Source organism: Sminthopsis crassicaudata, chromosome 3, assembly GCF_048593235.1.
Source record: "Sminthopsis crassicaudata isolate SCR6 chromosome 3, ASM4859323v1, whole genome shotgun sequence".
Lineage (NCBI taxonomy): Eukaryota > Metazoa > Chordata > Mammalia > Dasyuromorphia > Dasyuridae > Sminthopsis > Sminthopsis crassicaudata.
In genome coordinates this window covers 529,737,399-529,754,321 of record NC_133619.1, presented here as the reverse complement: position 1 = coordinate 529,754,321, position 16,923 = coordinate 529,737,399, and the positions used below count along the sequence as shown (strand labels likewise).

Below are 16,923 nucleotides of genomic sequence, written 5' to 3'. Positions count from 1 at the left end.
GTATATTTTATAAGTATTCTACTTCAATATTATATTACAATATAATGTAATTATATTATGCTGCATTTATTCAATTGATGTCAAAGCAATTCAATATCATCTTCATTTGTATTGATTTGTACAATTTAATTAGTTTATTTAATTTATAAAGTTAATATAATACAACTGAAAGATGAAATAATTCTTTACTGTCTCTAGAAGTCCTTTATGAAACACATGTGAAACAATTTTTTTTTCATATTGCTAGAGACTTAACTGCTTCTAGCCTAAACACCAAAGATCTAGAAACTTTGGGAGAATCTTGAGTAGTCCTTATATCCTTTTTGCATTAGGGTATGAGTAGTACAATCAGTTCATTCATTGTCTCTTAGAAAGTAAGGAAAATCTAGTATTACTCAGAGAAAGTATGAAATATGTGGAGACAAAACAGAGTAAGAAAAATATATAATAGCAACAAATTCTGAGGTTCACTGCAGATGAGATAGAGGAGAAAAGGTCCAAGTAGGGCACTCCAGAAAGAACTTTGAGCTTGGAGTTTAGCAGGGAGAGTTCTAAGTCCCAGATATACTCTCATCTAAGACTAGCAAATCTTTAGCACACATCATTTTGGGCATGAATAGAGTAAGTCAAAACATATGTTTGATTTCAATTAAAAGAATTCACAGGTATTTAAATGCAGGCGTCGATCTTAAATACCAATACTCACCAAACCCAAAATTAGGGCAATATTTATATATTTTGAATTAATTATAACCTTTTGTTTGAACAACTGGGGTTTACTTTATTGCTGTCAGTAATTCTAGCTCTTCATATTTAAAAAAAAAAAAAAAAAAAGGAAGGCTTTGGTCACAAAAACAATAATAATGAAGCCATTCGTGCCCTCAAGAAGCTAACATTCAACTAAGGAACACAACAGAGAAACAGAGAAAAAAAAGTCAAAGTAATTTGAGGAAAGAGACTATACACACATACACATATAAATATACATATGTGTACATGTGTGTGTGTGTGTGTATATATATATATATATATATATAACATATTCTAAGGAATCAGTAAATATATGTGTTTGTATGTATCTTTGTTGATGCCTTATATTTCTTCCTTTGAAACATCTTTCTTAATATCCATTGACCATTTATCTAACTGGGGAAGAAGCCATATAAATTCTGATGGTTAAGGTAGGAGGCATAAGGTGTAAGTGATTCTTGGAAAAGCACAAAAGTAAATCACATATTAAATGGATCTCACTTTGTGGCAAAGGTGACTCTGGATATTGAGCAGCATGTTTTTTCTCCCTTTCCTTTAAATAAAGCTCCATAGGTTCATACATATGAAACTAAGAGTGGAATGTGACAAAGTCCAGTATCCCCAGTGTCCCAATACTACTTGTACTACCCATGCACAACAAACCCATTCGGAATAGTAGCTTTCAATTGGAACTCTCTATAGGCTCAACAGATTTTTTATTAAAAAAAAAAAACAAAAACAAAAACAAAAAAACACCTTTTTTCTTTTTTTGAGAAAAGTGATCAGTATAGTGAAAAACCTCAAGATAATGGCATATAGAGGATTGGTAAAAAGAAATAGGAAGATTTAAGCTACTGAAGGCTCGAGTGGGATATTTTAGCTGCTTCAGGTGTTTGAAAGGCTATCTATCATGTGGTAGAGAGATTCTATCTGCTTTCTTTAGTCCCAGAAGACAGAGCTTAGAGCTAGTTAGAATGAAACAGGAATGTGCTGGCCGCTGGAAGCTGTGTGGGAAACAATTGTCACATTTTCTTCATGCACATTTATACTTCAGGAATCTCTGCAAAGGTTACAAAGTGGGGCTTAGTTTATCATTTTGTTACTTATGTTCTAAAGAAAGCATTACTAATGCAGATTAAACAAAAATGCATGGTCCATACTTCTTTTTTCCCCCGCAGAGTTAAAGAGATTTAGGGTCAATAAGAGAAATTAAGAGATATTGGGCTCCCTCCAATGGTAATGGAGGGAGACTTCACGAGAAGACTTCAAGCAAATCTTAGTTGACCATATTTTGGGAATGTAGTGGGGGGAAGTCTTGTTCACACTAGATGGCTTCTTTTCTGGGATACTGGATTGAGAAGTGAATGAATAGTAAGGAGGCACCAGTTTCAGAATGTGGAATGGTAGTGAGGAGAAGCTATTAGATAGGGATGGGTTAAAGCTAATGAGTGGCGGGGCAGGAAATGGTCAAAAAGGCAAATTCCTAGAATAGTTGAAACTGGATAGAAAACTATATAAATAAAATTGTGGCAAAAATTTTAGTAGCACTTCCTATTTCACTGCTTCTATCTCAAGACAGACAGACACACACACACACACACACACACACACACACACACACACATATCTATAGTCATGATACAAGACCATTCCTTTCTTTTTTTAGTTTTAGGAGACACCATTTTCCATAGCTAAGTCTAGCAAATAATCTCTTTCCTGAATTTGGCATAATAACAAATTCCTTGCATTCATCCTTTGGATGAATACTAATTCACAAATTTTTGCAACTAAATCACATTACTGATGATCCCTGTCTGAGGGCCCAGATAGGAAGCCCTGATATGAAGGAACTTTTTGTTACTAGACAACCTTGCTTGTGTCTCACCTTTGTGGCTGCACCACACTATTTGATCAAGGTTTAGCTCCACAGCCTTGGGTCTCCTCCTAAAAGAAGCCCCAATACGTGTCTTAATTTCTCTTTCCCAATATAACCTATGTGAATCTTTGGTATTTTTGGAGTTAATGGATACAAAACCTCTGTGACTCTTTGGTTATTTGCTACCAGAGTTGATAATTCTTGTCCCTCACTTAAATCCAATTCACTTGCATGTCATAAAGGACAAAAAACAACAACCAAAACCAAAATATATTTGTATACATATTTCTCTATGTGAATGTATACACAGAGAAATACATGTTTGTATGTATATATAAACATAAGCACATAAGCTCCAAGAGTAGAGATAAAAGGGACTCTGTAAGTAGTCCCTTCTCCCCCACTTATTTTTATATGAAGAATGATGAGCACTTTAAAGTTTACAAAAAGCTTTACATATTATCTCATTTGATCCTCACAATTCTTGCAGGTAAGGCGCTACATTTTACAGATGAAAAAACTGAGACTTACAGAAGTCACTTACCCAGAATCACAAAGTAAGTAGTAGGGAGGGTATTCAAATCCAGGTCCTCTGAATACTTACCTGGCACTTTTGCCATTGTACTATGATATTTCATTTTTTCATCCACTTCCATCCATACTATGTCCCAACCTCCATCTTTATTAATCTAGTAAATATTTATCACCTACATATTCTGTTTTCAAACTGACCTTCTTGATATTACTTACATATATAACTCTCCTTTGTCTGGCCTTTGCCCTGTCTTTCTCTCTTGAATACAATCCCTCCTTATTAGAATTCTGAATTTCCTCCAAAACTCTGAGGTAATGAGCTACAAATCCTTCAAAAAAATCTATAAGCACAATAGCAGTTCTTTTGTCTAAAAGGTACTGCTGAAAAATGTTTTTATTCTATATGAAAAAGAAACCATAAGTCAGGCGATTAGGGTATTAATCACAGCCAAATATACTACAGGATTTGGTTATTCACTCTCTTTTCTAAGCCTTAGTTCCCTCTTCTGAAAAAAGAATTATTCAAATTACAAGATCCTGATAAGCAACAAAGTGTTTAATAGACTTCAACTTGACAATAAATGTGAATTATTATTTCTATGGGAAAAAATTAAATAAAGATAGAGAGTTTCAGGCACTATTCCTGTCTTTATGATGCACAGGTCTGACCACAGCATTCCTTTGTTTAATAAACTTCAGTAGATTTCTCTTTGGCTCTAATATGAAGAACAAATTTCTCTGACATTTAAGGCCCTTCACAACTATACCCCAACCTCCATCTTTACTAACCTAGTAAATATTTTTCACCTAATATTCTGTTTTCAAGTCAAAATGACCTTCTTGATATTACTTACATATATAATTTTCCCACGTCTGGGCCTTTGCTCTGCCCTCCACTCCTGAATACTGTCGCTCCTTACTAGAATTCTGAATTTCCTCAAAAACTCAGCCCAAGAGGTACTTTTACAGGAAGTCCTTCCTGTTCCTCAGCTATAGGATCCTCTTCTCCATGATGAGCTTCTGTACACTCAAATGTGTACTTCTGTACAGTACAATGTGAACTGTTTGTGGGCATAGACTTTTATTTTTGTAACTTTTTATTTTTTTATGTAACTCCACCACATGGCACAGGTTTTAACATATAGTATTGATGGGGGTGGCAACATCAGCAACAATTGTGTTGGCAACAATTGCTAGACAACTAGGAGCCACTGTTGCCCTAACCAGTGAATGCATTTTCATGTAGTATGTTGTCCATGAAACCTCAGAAATGACTTTCCCTAAAGTTTTGCTTTTGCTATTCTTTGGGTAAATTTATGATACAGGAAGCTTCATTATAATATCATTACCATATATCCATACTCCCAAGTGGGCTTTTCTATATGTACTCTGGGTAGCCACATGCATGGCTCCTGTTTGCCTTCTTTCCCAGTTGATTGTGGTTTGGACCAGATTCAGTATGTTAACATTTTCTGCCCTCTATAATGCTTCACTCCATGGGTGTGCTTATTTCCCTTAAGGAATAGAACTCATTGGGTGCATCACCCAAGTCAAATGCTTTTGCTTGGGTTGGAGACCGAGCCTGAATTCTTTCAAAAATGATACTGAGACACACGCTGGATACCTCAATTCTTAATAACTGATTACTCTTTCGTTGATAATTAAACCTCTTTATGTAAAAGAAAAAAGTTGCCTCCCACAATGGCAATATAGCCAACCATTGTTATTCCTCTGACATTGCTACCACTCTCATCCCTTGGCATTTGAACTGCTGTGATAGTTTGCTGATGGTTCTTTCTACTTTAAGTCCTCACTTGCTCCAATCCATTCTCCATTCAGCCAAGAAAGTAATTGCTCATTTGGAACTATGCTCAAAAAGTTATCAAACTGTACTACCCTTTGACCCAGCAGTGTTACTACTGGGCTTATATCCCAAAGAGATCTTAAAGAAGAGAATGTATGTGCAAGAATGTTTGTGGCAGCCCTCTTTGTAGTGGCCAGAAACTGGAAACTACGTGGATCCCCATCAGTTGGAGAATGGCTGAATAAATTATGGTATATGAATGTTATGGAATATTATTGTTCTGTAAGAAATGACCAACAGGATGATTTCAGAAAGGCCTGGAGAGAATTACATGAACTGATGCTGAGTGAAATGAACAGAACCAGGAGATCATTATATACTTCAACAACAATACTATATGATGATCAATTCTGATGGATATGGCCATCTTCAACAATGAAATGAACCAAATCAGTTCCAATAGAACAATAATGAATTGAACCAGCTACACCCAGCAAAAGAACTCTGGGAGATGACTATGAACCACTACATAGAATTCCCAATCCCTCTAATTTTGTCCGTCTGCATTTTGGATTTCCTTCACAGGCTAAATGTGCACTATTTCAAAGTCTGATTCTTTTTGTACAGCAAAACAACTGTTTGGACATGTATACATATATTGTATTTAATTTATACTTTAACATATTTAACATGTATTGAAGGCCAACCTGCCATCTGGGAGAGGAGGAGGGGAAAAATTAGAACAAAAGGTTTGGTAATTGTCAATATTGTAAAATTACCCATGCATATATCTGGTAAATAAAAACTATTAAAAGAAAAAAAAAGTAATTGCTCTCAAGCATGCCTCTGTCATAATTGTCCCCTAATTCTTCTCTATCCCCTACCAAGCTCCAACATCCTATTGCCTCTAAAATCAAAATCCTGTTTAGCATTCAAAGCCCTTTACTATCTTTTCATTCTTTTTATATCTTACTTCCTGCAGTGACTCTCACTTCCTATATGTTGCATGAACAAGATACTCTTTCTGAGTTCTAGGCATTTTCTCTAACTGTTCCCTATGCTTGGAATGTTCTCCCTCCTCATCTTTGCCTACTGGTGTCTTTATATCCCAACTAACATTCTATATTCTACAGGAATCATTTCCCAACTCCTCTTAATTCTAATGCCTTCCCACTAATTTCATATTCTATAGAAATCATTTATCAATCCCTTAGTTCCAGTGCTTTCCCATTTTTATTTCCTATTTATCCTGTATATAGCTTGTTTGTGAATATTTGCTTGTTTTCTCTCCCATTAGATTATAAACTCCTTGAGGGGAGAGAACTGTCATTTGCCTCTCTTTGTATCACTACCACTTAATATAGTGTATGGCACATAATTGTTTATTGACAGGGTGAATGCAACTCAAACATTTTGTAAATATCTCTTCATTTTGAATTATCCCCATTTTGTAGATGAGAAAACTGAGGCAGATAGAAATCAGATGACTTAGCCAAGTTCCCAACTGTCTGAGGTTGGATTTGAAATCAGGTCTTCCTGACTCCAGGTTTAGCACTCCCCAATGCACTACCTAGATGCAATTAACTATAACTAGGTGCAGACCATATAGCTGGTTAAGGAGAGAGCCAGAACTAGCACCCATATCTCTTCACTGCCATTACAGAAATATTTTTGCTACCTCTTGCTACTTTTCCTATGACAGTTTCCTATATGATTTTATGGGAATTTGTCATCTCTCTTGAATGCTAAATCAGCTCAGAAGGGACTGAGTAATCTTGACATTTTTGCATTTTGTTAATCGATTTAACAAAATTATTTGTAAGACATATCTTGAACAACTGGCATTATGAAATTTTCTAAATAACCCCAAATCACTTTGTGAAGCCCTTTTTTATGAAAGACATAAACTTAATAGTATGAATACCAAAGAGGGCACAGATCTAGAACATTGCCCTACCCTTGATGGCTGTTCTAGAACCAACAATTATTTTCAGCTTGGTGCTTTTCCTTTACTGTGAGGTTGGAAGTAGAGCTGTCATCTCACTCAATACCTACCTTCCAGTCCCTAAAAATATATATCATTCCTCAATGTTTTCACTAGAACTCTTAGAAAACGTCAAGGGATAATGTCTTTCATAAAAAGGAGTAGACATTTTTAAAGGAAATATAGGTAGGTCACAAATTATCATACACACACACTATCCTTAAGCCCCTGAATGTAAAATTAATTAACCATAGATTAATTAGCTAGAAAGGACCTTCGAGGCAATTAGTCTACACATTCTACAAATGAGTCAAGGGAAGCCCAGGGGATTACTTGCCATAATCACAGAGGTACTAAGGGAGCTGGGGTTTGTTTCTACATCCTCTGGCTCTGATTCCAAGACACCACATACTTTTTATTCTCCTCTTGATGCAGTTCACCACCTATGGATGCCCAGATATTTCTTCAGCATTCCTTAATTCTGAACAAACTTGGCTGCATCCTACCAGCATTCTTTCATCATATATAAGTCCATTCAGCTAGGTTTTCCCTGCTCTGACTCCCACCTGTGCTACTTCCCCTTGCAAATGTCCTTTTGTCCATCTACAAGGCATCTTAATTCTTAGTTTCTGACAAAAAAAAAAAAAAAATGCTGCTTTCCTAACAGGGTCCCTTGTGATTCCTTTCCTTAATCCAAAATAGTCTCACATTGATCTTGTAATTATCTTCTTTACCCTCTGCTCTACCTTTCTCAAAATTTTTGTCTTGGAAATTTTATTCTATCATTGTCAATATGTTCTATGATTTTTTGAAGTTTTTGTTGAACAACAAATTTTAAGAATAATAGAAAGGAATTGAGTTTATTGTTGGTGTCAATTCTCATAAAATATTCTTGTAATGAATCATCAAAAGTATTTTATTAACATTTTAAGAAGTTCAGTTTAAGAAGATCAGGACACAACATTTTTACAAACAGCAAGGCATTCCAGACTAAACTTTTGACAGATTCATTAGGCTGGCAAATTAGGGAAATGCAGTAGGAATGATATATATTTGGTTTTTAAAAATTACTGATGCATTTCATTTTGATATAACTATCACTTCCCCATTAAAATTCTCCCCAAGAGCAGTATTTTTCTTTTGAAAAATAGTTAAGAAAATCCACTAAGAGTAGTTATTAGAACTGACAGCACATGTAATATTTTTATCTCAGAGTTTATCATTTCTTAACAGAAAGTAAGGAAATATAAAGCATCCTCTAATATCATTCATCTGGAATATGTTTTGGGCTGAATTTTCTCCATTTCTACTTTCACACACCACACTGACAACATCTGTTTATTGGTGACTCTGAGTACAAAACAACTGTTGTATTTGTTTGCAGGTGTTATTATAGGAGGATTGTAATAGTTAAGGTCATATTTGACATCCATCAGTGAATGAAGACACAAATCCAAAATAGCATAGTTACAAGGCAATAGTCACATGATATTAAACTGAACTGCTAAAAGGAGTTAAACAGGAAAATTCTACCAAATTTATTAATTAGGTCTTTTTTCTAAGAGTTTAAAGACCATGTACACATGTTGAATTTGACTTTGTGTTGGAAAATTGAGATGGGGACTGAGGATATAAATTTGGAAATAATCTGCCTAAAAGTGACAAGTAAATTGATTGGAGGAGAAGAGTTCACCTGGAGAAAGAATAGCTAGAGAAGGTCTCTGGATAATGATACAGTTTTGAGGGGCTATCTTAGGTAACAATGGAAGAAAAAAGCTGATAGAAACCAAAAAAGAACAATTAAAAGAAATAGAACAACCAAATAGAACAAACATTGTTTCCATTAAATGTAAAATGGTTATTTTTTTTTTTTAGCCAGAAGGGCAATTAGGTCTGATCTGTGGCCATCATGCCCTTTAATAAGAGGATTAGAAGAGCTGATTCTGGGTTAACCTACCTATCCATGGAAATCTGTAAGGGGTCTGTGAGTTTAACTTTGGTTAATTATCTTACCTGGAATTTATCATCATAGTCAAATGATCCTTCTTTTTCAATATTTACTGTCTGCTAAGCATGGGACACTGTGTGAAGCACTAAATAAACAAAGAAATGATAAAAGTTCCTTCCCTTAAAGATCATAAGGGGAAATCATATAAATAAGTAGGTACATAGAAGAAGATATATACAGAGTAGATGAAGGTAACTGAAAAAAGACATCATCAATCAGAGAAACTGGGAAAAACCTCCTGCAAAAGACAATCTTTGAGATGATTTGAAAAAAGCTGGAAAAACTAAGAAGCTAAGTATAGGATCAGAGATAGGAGGTATGGCCACTGCAAGGATAGAAGATGCCATGTCATGTTTAAGTAAGTTTGTGGAGAGAAGTAAATTGTATTAAATAGAGAGGAAGGGCCACATCCAGGTTATGTAGTGCTTTAAATGCTACAAGACTTTTTCTTTAATCCTGGAAGTGATAAGGAGCCAGTGAAGATCACTGACCAGAGGGATGATGTGGCCAAAGCTATAATTTATAAAAACCCCCTTGCACTGAAGTGGATTATGGTTTGGAATGGAGAGAAACTTGAGGTAAGGAGACTGTTAGATAACAACTATAGCAGTCCAAACAAGAAGCGATAAGAACCTGACCTAGAATTGTGGTGGAATAAGTGGAGAGTAGATATGTATATAAGAGATGCTATAAAGGTAGACACAAAATTTGACAATGGGCTAGCTGAGGGTGATGAGTCATAGATAACCTCAAGATCATAAATCTGTGTAATTGAGAAGATAGTAGAGTCCTCAAGAATAATGGGGAAAATTGGAAGGAGAAAGAGAATGAGTTCTGTTTAGACATATTGAGTTTTGAGATGCCTAAAGAAACAGTTTGAGATGCTCAAGAGGCAACTAAAATTGTGTAACTCAATAATAATTAGAGCTTGATATATAGATCTGGGAATGATTTACAGAAATGATAACTGAACTGATGGGAACTTATATCATAGAGAGTGAAAGTAGAGAATGTAAAAAAGAAAAGGAACCAGGGTTAAAAATTATGGGGAACCTCAAAGTTAGAGAGCTTCCTGATCAATATGAATTGCCAAATCTCATTCTACCCTCAAAATAAACAAATACAAATTCAAGGTTAAGAATATAAACATTTTCTATTGAAGGAATAATTATTTAAGTGTCAATAAGATTTGTTATTTTATTAAAAATTACAAATTTATTAAGACACTACCAGATTGTGATTTCATATGAATTACAAAGAATTTGAAATTAATATTTTAAAATTAAGGCACTCCTTAATGCTTTAAAGAGAAATACCTTCCAGCAATAGGATATAAATTTAAAGATAGCAAAATTTTTCAATTCAATTTTTCGATTCAATTCATTTTTTTTTTTACAAAGTCTATGTACCTGTGAGTAAAGCTTTAAAAAAAAAACAACAAAAAAAACTATATTATAAATCCCACCTGACAGATGGAAAGAGAGAGATTAAATGCTTTATCCGTGGTCAACCAGATGGTAGAGCAGGGTACACATATAGATTAGATGTCTGCTGATAAACCTCCATTTCTCTGCTTCTTCAATTTTCTAGCAAGTATATTTGATGGAGCTTTGTCCCCAGAAGACTTTCTTCTTAGCCAAAGACTAATTTTTAAAAAATGATTAAGCATATCTTGCTATATGAAGTACTTAAGAGTCAGAGCTTTTTGAAAATCACACACCAGTTTCCCTGATCATAATAGCTTTGCTGAATGCTTATGTTATTTAACATTCTACATGCTGCTTCTAGTTCTCCTTCACAAAATACATGGTAATAGCGGTGAAAAACAGGGGTTGGATCAGGTAGCCCCACTGGATCAGATTTAAGTTTCTGTGGCTCAGCATGTTTCTCTCTCATAGGGCCCCTTTTGAGGTGCCAAGGAACCAGTACATCTTGAGAATGAAAAGAAGTCCTATTAGTGTGAACTGGCAGCTTGGAATTAATTACTCCATTTGCATTACAACGTTCATCCCTTGTTAAGTCATTAATGGCCGAGATAGAACATACAGAATCATGACTGCTGGTGCCAGGATTCTGCTCTCCAAGTGGCCCTGAAGCCAACACATGACTGCTGAGATGCTCTTTCTTCTCATCACTATCCCTGCTCCCCTTAAGGTATTTAGACTTCTGCTTATTGTATTCTTGTTCCAGTGCCCAGACATAAATGAGAGCCCTTCCTCCAGGCTTCAGGAGTCGAGCCAATTCTTGGAGGGTTGCCAGTCTTCGTTCCTAATAAAAACACATTGTCATTTATCAATCAAAGACGATAAAGGAAGGAAATGGTAAATGTATTATACATGTATGTATGTATGTATGTGTGTATGTATATATGTATATTATATATATACATGTATGTATAAAATGGATAATAATATTGTTTTCAAATTAAAGTGAACAATTCCACCAAGACATGCTAAGTAAACTGAAGAAAAATAGAAAACTTCCCATTCTGTAATGAATTCTCAAATTAAAAAAAGCTATAACTGAGGTTACAAGTAAAAAGTAGAAGTTTTTATCTTGTTAACTCTACTATCATTTGCAAGAGTTAGATACCCTTTTATTCCTTGAATGTTGATATGTGCAACCTTTCACATTTAAATAACCAAAGCATCCATGTAAACAATAATTAATGTGTCACAGAAGACATAATATGGGAGTGAAATCCTATTTCATTTTCCTCCCAACTGTGCTCCTGGACTGCATGATCTCCAGAAACTCATCCCCCAGAAGAGAACATCACCACAGGACCCTGTGCCCCTCTCTCCCTCCGAGAGTTCCCCTCAGGACTTCTATGTAAGGAATGTGCCCAAAGCAGCTATTTCATCATTTGTCAGGGCTTCCTCAGGTCTCCAAGCCAAGTCTCCCTTTCCACCAGGTTCCTCCACCTTTCAGCTTCTTTTTCACATTATCTTTTCCATTATATTGTGAGTTCCCCAAGAACAGGGACTGCCCTTTCCCTTTCTTTGTATCCATAGGGCTTAGCACAGTGTCTGGCATGCAGTTAGCACTTAATAAATGTTGCAGCCTAAAGACTGCAACTGGAAATCAGTGAGAACCAAGTTTTGATGAGCTATCATCAAAAAAAAAGAAACATTTTCTTAGGCATCTTGGACCTTGGCTGTCCAGTTGTTTCATTCACATCCAACTCTTTATAATCCCATTTTGTTTTCTTGGCAAAGATACTGGAATGCTTTGCCATTTCCTCCTGCTGCTCATTTTTTTTTTAACAATGAGGAATTGAGACAAATAGGAATAAGTGAGTTGCCTAGAGTCATACAGCCAGTGTCTAAGGCCGGATTTGAATTCATGAAAATGAATCTTCCTGATTCCAAGTACAATGCTCTATCCACTGCACCACCTAGCTGCCCTACCTTGGTATTCCTTTGTTAAATTGTTAAAGCAACTCACATAAACTGTACTACAGATCTATTTAATGGGAACAAAACGACTGACAAAAACCAAGGTAATGATTATAGATTAATGGGCATGTGTATGCAAGAAAAGGAACTCAAGTTCAATTAGTAACAAGTATTTGTACAAAAAGAAACACTATAAGGGTTTTTTCTAAGCGGGTGTAACACATATGTGCATATACAATATATGTACTTGTAGATATATAGGTAGGTCTTTCCATATAAATATGTATTTTCTGATTGCTTCACATGAAGCCTGTTTTCATTCTACATTTCTTTTGGATACTAGGGAGACCAGCTGATAATACTCAAAGAAAGGGAAATAATAAAAAGGTAATGCAAGGTAATTAATAGGAGAAAAAACAACCACCCTAAAATAAAACAAAAATAAAATCCACCCATAAATCCTCAATTATCATGCTTATAACATTAGATAGAAAATGAAAAATACTCACTGCTGTTGCAAAATGGTGAATAACAGCGATGGAAATGCAAGCATCACATGTCTCACTGCGAATGGGCACAGCTAGGGCATCACAGACAAAAGCCTGAAACTGCCTTTCCCCACATATGTCAATGAGGTTTTGACTACGATCACAACCAATCTATAACAGAATATATTAGATTATAAGTATATTGTATGAACTTCATGAAGGATTAAAACTTGAAACTAACAAGTTACTTAGTCACTACTGTTAGCTGTTCAGAATGATGACCAGAGAGTATAATATGAATGATTTTTCATGAATACCTTGGAAACCAGACTGAAACCATGGTATCATTTCCAAGTATGGATTCTATGTACATGTTAAAAGAAGGACCACATTCAATTGCCCAGGACAGCTTTTATTACTTTGAAAGATAATAGGTGTCCAATGACTAAATTAATGAAACAAAACAAATGGATGAGAAGATAAATGTGAAAACAAATGGAATATATATCAATCTCCATCTATACAACCATAGTTTGAAATCCAAGGCTTGTAAAACACCATATGGTTGTTTTTCCCTACTAAATACAGAGCCAAAAATTTACACCATTGTGATAGTCTTATAACAGCATCTACTTATCTATGATTACTCAGAAGACACATTTGCCTTTCAAGCACATACTATATTGTGACAACTATTAAGTGGCCATAAATTGAAAGGGAATAAAATAATCCCACTTTTTTTTTTGTCAGTTTGATCTAGAACTATGGTCATGATAGAGAGAAGTCTCAGTAAAGAAACTCCTAGCAATGTAGAACAACAACTGTTCTACAATTCAGACACAGAGAATTACTCAGGATACGAGATTTTAAGTGATCTGAACAAAACATAAAACTCATACTTTTCTGACTTGCTCTGACTCATCAGTCCTTTATCTGCTATACTATAGTACCTCTCAAGCACATTGGTTTTTTTCAAGTACCTGAGCCCTCTTTTCCTAACCCTTGTTATCACAGAAGGATTTCTAAACCCCACCAAGAATGAGGTGATCAAAAGCTTTTGAAATAAAAAATTTTAGAATGGCTCAGAGTTTTGTCAGTAGCAAACTAACAAAATGGGCTAACTAGATGGTACATATGACAAAGCATTGAGCCTGGAAACAAGAATACCCGAGTTAAAATCTGGCCTCATAAACTTACTATCTGTGTGATTTTCAACAAGTCACATAATCTCTGCCTCAGTTTCCAAATGAGGATTATAATAGCACTGACCCTCTAGAGTTATTATAAGGATTAAATGAGATAATATCTGTAAAGACTTATCATAGTGCCTGGCACATAGCAGTTGCTATATAAATGCTATTATGGTGATGATGATTGTTGTTATTAGTGTATATGTATATTTGTAACTGTATAAAGGAGGGAAGTGGAAAAAAATGAAAATGGCAATCTGAATTTTTATCAAGTATCTCCAAGGTCTGATATGGCCTCTAATATCCTACTGCATGTGTCTCTTTTTGCTGAAATTTTTTGTTTGCCTTTTCTTAGCTTTCTGAGTATCAAAGATGGCCCATGGAGGTTTGACATTTAGGGGTAGGTGCTTAGGGAATATTAAATTATAAATTAGCAATTAATTACCCCCCGCATTGCTTCTTAATTTAAATTTTGAAAGGGAGGAAGAAAATTGTAAACAGATTTAGTTAGACAGAAGTGGTCACTTCAAGCTTTTATTTAACCTGACAATTTGTTGTCACAATGATCAATGATCAGCAGTTTCCTCAACCTGTCTGAGAATCCAGGGATATTAATCATTCTGTCAAGAGCATTTCTTTCTTATATGATATGAGATCATTCATTTTTGGTCCACTATTAAGTAGGTGTCATATTCTATATCAGAATTGGAAGAGATCTTTTGGCATAGTGAAAAGTACTATGGATGAATGAACAATTATGGCATAATACTCCTAAGGAACTATACTGTTCAAAATAATGCACACTCTATTTTGGTTCTTGTTGCTCATTATAATTACTAATACTTGGTAGAATTATTTTTCAAAAGTACTAACAGTGGCTTATTTAAGTTGAACAAGTGAAAAAAAAAACTCATTTTTAGGAACAGAACTTAAGCTGCAAAGGATATTAGGGACTCCCAGTCAAATGTCTTTCATTTATATTTGAGGAAAAGTTGGCACAGAGAAGGTAAGTGATTTGCCCATGGTCATACAGCTAATAATCATCAAAACATAGATTTAAGCTCAGATTTGCTGTATCCAGTGACAGCATTCTTCCCTTTACATAGAACTGCCTCAAAAAAACCTAAACCTCCCAATAAGACAATCTCATTTCCTACAAGGTGAGAACTCAGGTTGTCTGGACAGTGACAAGGTGAGAACTCACCTTGTAATACTAACAACTACCCACACCGATAACATGAGAGCCTTGAGCAAGTACATCATACTTTGGGGAACATAAAACAAATGAAATAAGGAGCATAATATAAGCAGTGCTTCCCCCAAATGAGTGCAGTCCTTAACTCTCCTGATCTACTTTTTCTTTTCTCCAACAAAAGAGAGTCTAGGCAATGTTTTGAAAAAATACCCTAGGTCTAGTATTCACTCCTCCAAGAGAAAGGCTCAGACCCATCTAATGTGCCCAATGAGTTGATTTTTTTTCCTTCACAGTCATACATTTAACTATCTGCAAGTTCTTTATTCTATTATCAAACAACTATTATCCTATATTTCTCTTCTCAAATCTATCTTCATGTCTCTCTAAAGCAGAGGCTCTTAACTTTTTTATGTCATAGAGTCTTGGGCAATCTGATGAAGGCTGACTACTCTTAGGTTTTAAAAGCATAAAATATATTGGATTACAAAGAATTACAACTGTATGGAAGTACAGTTATAAAAAATATTAAAAAAGAAAATAAATTAACAGCTTCTGAGTTAAGAAGGCTTGGTCTAAAAGCTTTATATATATATGAGAATGAGACAGAGAATCCAGAAAAGCCCTGGTGAGGATGTTACATAATGATCATTAATAATGAGCAGAGACCACCAGTTTATTCATGGATATCTACAAGTGTTTTCTGGAAGAATAAAATGATAGGTGTTTTGAAGCAGCATATATTCCAAAGATAGCATAAATATTACATCCCCCAATTTAAATTCTACTAAGATTTCTCCTCTTAAAAACACATCCAAATCTCTAAAATATACTGTATACTTCTTATAATGTTAAAAAAAAATGACCTTGCCATAAATATTAATGTGTTGACCCAATGAAAAAACCAAACATGTTCTGCTCAAAATATTTACTTCATTTCAATAAACATTTCAGAGATTTACAGAATCTTAAAAGAGTTGGAAGAAAACTCATAAGCACTTTGGTTTAACTATTCCTTTTGCTATTGATGCAAATCAGTTGGGGAAGCTACTTGCCCAGAGTCACAAAGCTAGTAAGTGTCAAGTGTCTGAGGCTCAGTCTTGTGATTCCAGAAACAGTGCCCTATCCAGTGGTCCCCTGATCTAACCTAATCTTGAATAAGATCTGTAACATCTTTACAAATGATTGCACAGTCTCTGCCTCAGGAATCTACTGCTTCCAGAGTGACAATTCTCTTTTTTTTCAACAGCACTAATTAATAGGAAGTTTTTCTTTACACTTTAACACTGAATAGAAAATTTCTTAGCATATACTAAGTGCTTAAGAAATAATTTCTGACAAAGAGATTGGCAGGAAGATCTGGATTTAAGTCCTGCATTCTGAGCTATAAGACGGTATGACCCCTGGGAAAAGCTAAATAACCCAGAGTTGTCAAAACAGAAAATCTCCTAAGTGTGGGTCCAATTAAATAACTGTGATATGTGTAACAGAAACAAATTAAAATACAATACAACATAGATAATGTTACTTTGTAGTTTACTAGTCATTATGTACTAGAGAGATATTCTATTTGAATTTGACAGCATAACATAACTGCTCTGGGCTCCAACCAGCTCTCTAAAAGTTCCAAAGCCGTCAAACTGTACTTGTAGAGGGAATTTCCTCGCCTGGAAGTTTCTGAAGTCAGTGACATCACAGA

At 35.0% G+C, this 16,923-nt stretch overlaps 1 protein-coding gene across 6 annotated transcripts in view; it reads right to left on the bottom strand.

Annotated features, from left to right (window-relative positions):
* The window catches only part of ALKBH8 (alkB homolog 8, tRNA methyltransferase), a 95,434-nt gene that overhangs the window by 32,115 nt on the left and 46,396 nt on the right, over positions 1–16,923 (bottom strand). For 5 of the 6 annotated variants that reach the window (XM_074304349.1, XM_074304352.1, XM_074304353.1 and 2 more), the window contains 2 exons: positions 12,864–13,013; positions 10,128–11,224 (listed from right to left, as the gene is read on the bottom strand). In XM_074304349.1, coding sequence (XP_074160450.1) covers positions 10,652–11,224; positions 12,864–13,013 — 723 coding nt within the window. In that variant the 3' untranslated portion in view covers positions 10,128–10,651. Of the gene's footprint in view, positions 1–10,127; positions 11,225–12,863; positions 13,014–16,923 lie in introns of those variants that run through there. The other variant, XR_012488406.1, reaches the window with a different exon arrangement.